The sequence below is a fragment of the Colobus angolensis genome, unplaced genomic scaffold, assembly GCF_000951035.1.
Source record: "Colobus angolensis palliatus isolate OR3802 unplaced genomic scaffold, Cang.pa_1.0 Scaffold77, whole genome shotgun sequence".
In the NCBI taxonomy this organism is placed as follows: domain Eukaryota; kingdom Metazoa; phylum Chordata; class Mammalia; order Primates; family Cercopithecidae; genus Colobus; species Colobus angolensis.
In genome coordinates, this window is record NW_012121487.1 from 2,826,990 (window position 1) to 2,830,865 (window position 3,876).

Here is a 3,876-nt window from a genome sequence, read left to right on the forward strand (position 1 = left end):
GTGTTAGCCAGGATGGTCTCGATCTCCTGACCTCGTGATCCACCCGTCTCGGCCTCCCAAAGTGCTGGGATTATAGGCTTGAGCCACCGCGCCCGGCCAGAAAGACTCTTTTTTTTGAAATAGGTCTTGCTCTGACCCAGGTTGGAGTACAGTGTCATGATCCCTGCTCACTACTGTCTCCACCTCCTGGGTTCAAGTGATCCTCCCACCTCAGCTTCCCAAGTAGCTGGGACTACAGGCGTGCACCACCACAACTGACTAATTTTTAATTTTTTAAATTTTTTTATAGAGACAATGTCTCACTATCTTACCCAGGCTAGTCTTGAACTCCTGGACTCATGTGATCCTTCTGCCTCGGCCTCCCAAGTGCTGGGATTATAGACACGAGCCACTGTGCCCTAGCCAAAAGACTCTTCCTTTGGTTTCTACAACACTAGATTTTCTAGGTTATTCTTGTACTTTCCTAGATTCTCCTTTCAGTTTTCTCAAAGTCTAGATCCTCAAACCTTTTCATTCTATATTTTCTCTAATTCTTGGTGCTTTCAATGCTTCCACTATCCTAGTCATAATATATCAAAATAAATGAAAGATCTTCACAAAGGAAATGGTATTCTAATCTTAAAATCAAGGTGAAAGGCACAATAAAGCAATAAAATAAAATGTAAGTTCTAAAGGATTGTATTTACATATAATTCTCTTTACACAAAGAACTGCATTAATTAGGTATATCTTGGATGTTTATAAAGCTCTCTCCCTCCTAGTCTTTTGCTATTAAAAAAAAGCAATTTATCCCCAACTGTACCATATTAAAAGATATTTCTTAAGTTTTTTTTTTTTTTCCTATGCAAAACATAGGAAAGTTTCAAGTTTCTATAAAGCTCTCTGCTTTATAAACATCCAAGACAGACGTTAATCTGGTCAAGAGCCAGCAACTTACCTTCTCCATGTCATGTATATTATTCCAGTACAGGATCATGCACACATGCAACAAAAATCAATGGCTTATGAAATATATTTTCTATTTTTCTTTCTCCCCATAGGTAGAATTTCTTCAGGATGAAATACATGTTTTCTATGCTTGACACACTAGCCAATTACATAATTTTTTTTTTTGAGTCAGGGTCTCCCTCTGCCACCAAGGCTGGAGTGCAGTGGCACCATCATAGTTTGCTGAATCCCTGACCTCCTGGGCTGAAGCAATCCTCCTGCCTCAGCCTCCTGAGTAGCTGGGACTACAGGTATGTGCCAATACATTTGGCTAACTTCTTAAATTTTTAATAGAGACAAAGTTTCTCTATGTTGCCTATGCCGGTCTCAAACTCCTGAGCTCAAGCAATCTTCCTGCCCCAGCCTCCCAAAGTGCTAGGATTACAGGTGTAAGCTACCACGCCTAGCTCAATAAGATAATTTTTTATACAAATAATTCAAGCCAAGTTATCATAACTGTTTTCCATACCTCCAGTCTTGTTCACTTTACCTAACAAATAAATACATGAAACTGGTATTAAATCAAAGTGATCTTTCTAAAATCCGAATCAGTTCCTACTGATTTACTGCTTAAAGCTCGTTTTTGTTTTGTTTTTTTTTCAGGCGGAGACTTGCTCTGTCGTCCAGGCTGAAGTGCACCGGCATGATCTCAGCTCACTGCAAACTCTCCAGCCTGGGTTCAAGCAATTTTTCAGCCTCAGCCTCCCGAGTATCTGGAATTACAGGCACCTACTATCATGCCTGGCTAATTCTTGTATTTTTAGCAGAGACAGGGTTTTGCCATGTTGGCCAGGCTGGTCTTGAACTCCTGACCTCAGGTGATCCGCCTGCCTCCACCTCCCAAAGTGGTGGGATTACAGGCGTGAGACACTATGCCCGCCCTTAAACTTCGTTTTGAGAGCTTAATGATCCTCCATGATGTAAACACTACCTAATTTTATCTACCACTTCTCTATCTTTTCACTCATATACCACCACCAAAGTACTTACTATTTTCCAAACACACTTTTTTGATGTTTTACAATTCTGTGGTTTGCAGATGCTCTTCTATTTGCAATATTCCTCTCTGTCCCTATTCACCAAATTTCTATTCCTTCTTCAAAACTAAGATAAAAAACCATTTCATTCTGCAAATTCTTTCCTAAGTTCTCCTATCCTAGTCCATATCACACACTAGGAGATGACACCCTCTTTTAGATCATTATTATACCTTATGTAAAACTTGTTACAGCATTTATCACTTTGTATTGTAACTTTTTCTGTTTCTATCACCCTACTAGGCTGAACTCCTAAAGCACAGATGCCATGTCTTATTCATCTTGCACAATCCCTGCCAAATAGTAAAGACTCAATACATGACTGTGGGATATACGAATGAACAACTGATGAGCTTTCTGAATAGATACCTAAATTGAAGAATCAGATCAATAAATGGGTAAAGGAAACTTAGATGTCTTAACATGGATAAGCTGCAAACTTCACCCCTAAAAATCTACAAAGTAAACGAAGGCAGCTGCAAAGCAATCAAGAGCAGGACTTATAATAAACACAGACTCACTGGTGATTCTCACTGCCCGGTCAGTCCGGAAATCCTCTGTGTCTGGTTCATCAAGGTCTTCCAGGAAATTATATTCTGGATCATCATCATCATCTGCTTCATCTAGAGAAAAAAGTGTTTCAGATGCTTATTCCCAACTTTGTTCTCAAACTTCTAAGAATCTGTTCCAATAAAGCACATTTCTTCTTTTTTTTTTTTTGAGACAGGGTCTCACTCTGTCGCCCAGGCTGGAGTGCAGCTCACTGCAACCTCCCCCTCCCAGGCGCAAGTGATCCTCCCACCTCAGCCTCCTGAGTAGCTGGGACCACAGGCAAATGCCACCACGCCCAGCTAATTTTGTGTAGTATATTCCATGAAAATAATACTTTCTGTAAAAGCTACTTGTACAATGAAGCTGACAGTGAAAAAAGGAATGGCCCAAATTCCCAACAATTAGAGAATGACTATATAATTATAATTTCTTAGTATAAAATAGTACAGGTTGAGCATTCCAAATCCAAAACTCCAAAATCTGAAACTTTGTGTGTGCAAACATGACTCTCAAGGGAAATAGCCACTGGAGCATTTCAGATTTCAAATTTTCTTTTTCTTTTTTTTTGAGACAGGGTCTCACTCCATCACCCAGGCCAGCATGCAGTGGCATGATCATGGCTCACTGCAGCCTTGACTGCCCAGGCTCAGGCGATTGTCACACCTCAGCCTCCCAAGTAGCTGGGATTACAGGCACATGCCACCATGCCCAACTAATTTTTGTTATTTTCAGTAGACACAGGATTTTGCTATGTTGCCCAGGCTGTTTTTGAACTCCTGCGTTCAAGCGATCTGAATGCCTCGGCCTCCCAAAATGCTGAGATTACAGCGTGAGCCACTGTACTCCGCCCAGATTTCAAATTTTCAAATTTGGTATGCTTATCTGTTAAGTATAATAATACATATATTCTAATATCTGAAAAAATCTGAAAGTCAAAACATTTCTGGTCCTGAGCATTTTGGATGATGGTGATACTCAACATGTATATATATAAAATGTGAATATGTAACCATTCTATAAATGTTCAATACATGTATGACAAAACTACAATACATATATAATAATCATAAGCATGAAAAATTATATCCTTACAATAAGAATCATAACTAAAAATACACAAAAATAATAAACATTTGTTAGAATAATAGAAATATGAGTGCTTTTCTCCCTTTTAATAGTCTTTTTTCTTTTCTTTTTTTTTTTTTTTTTTTTTTTTTTTTTGGAAATACAATCTCACTCTGTCGCCCACGCTAGAGTGCAGTGGCACGATCTCAGCTCACTGCAATCTCTACCTTTCGGG

The 3,876-nt window shown here is 39.1% G+C and overlaps 1 protein-coding gene across 1 annotated transcript in view; it reads right to left on the reverse strand.

Annotated features, from left to right (window-relative positions):
- The window catches only part of GON4L (gon-4-like (C. elegans)), a 292,893-nt gene that overhangs the window by 227,456 nt on the left and 61,561 nt on the right, over positions 1-3,876 (reverse strand). The window contains exon 12 of the mRNA XM_011928504.1: positions 2,546-2,647. Coding sequence (XP_011783894.1) covers positions 2,546-2,647 — 102 coding nt within the window. The remainder of the gene's footprint in view (positions 1-2,545; positions 2,648-3,876) is intronic.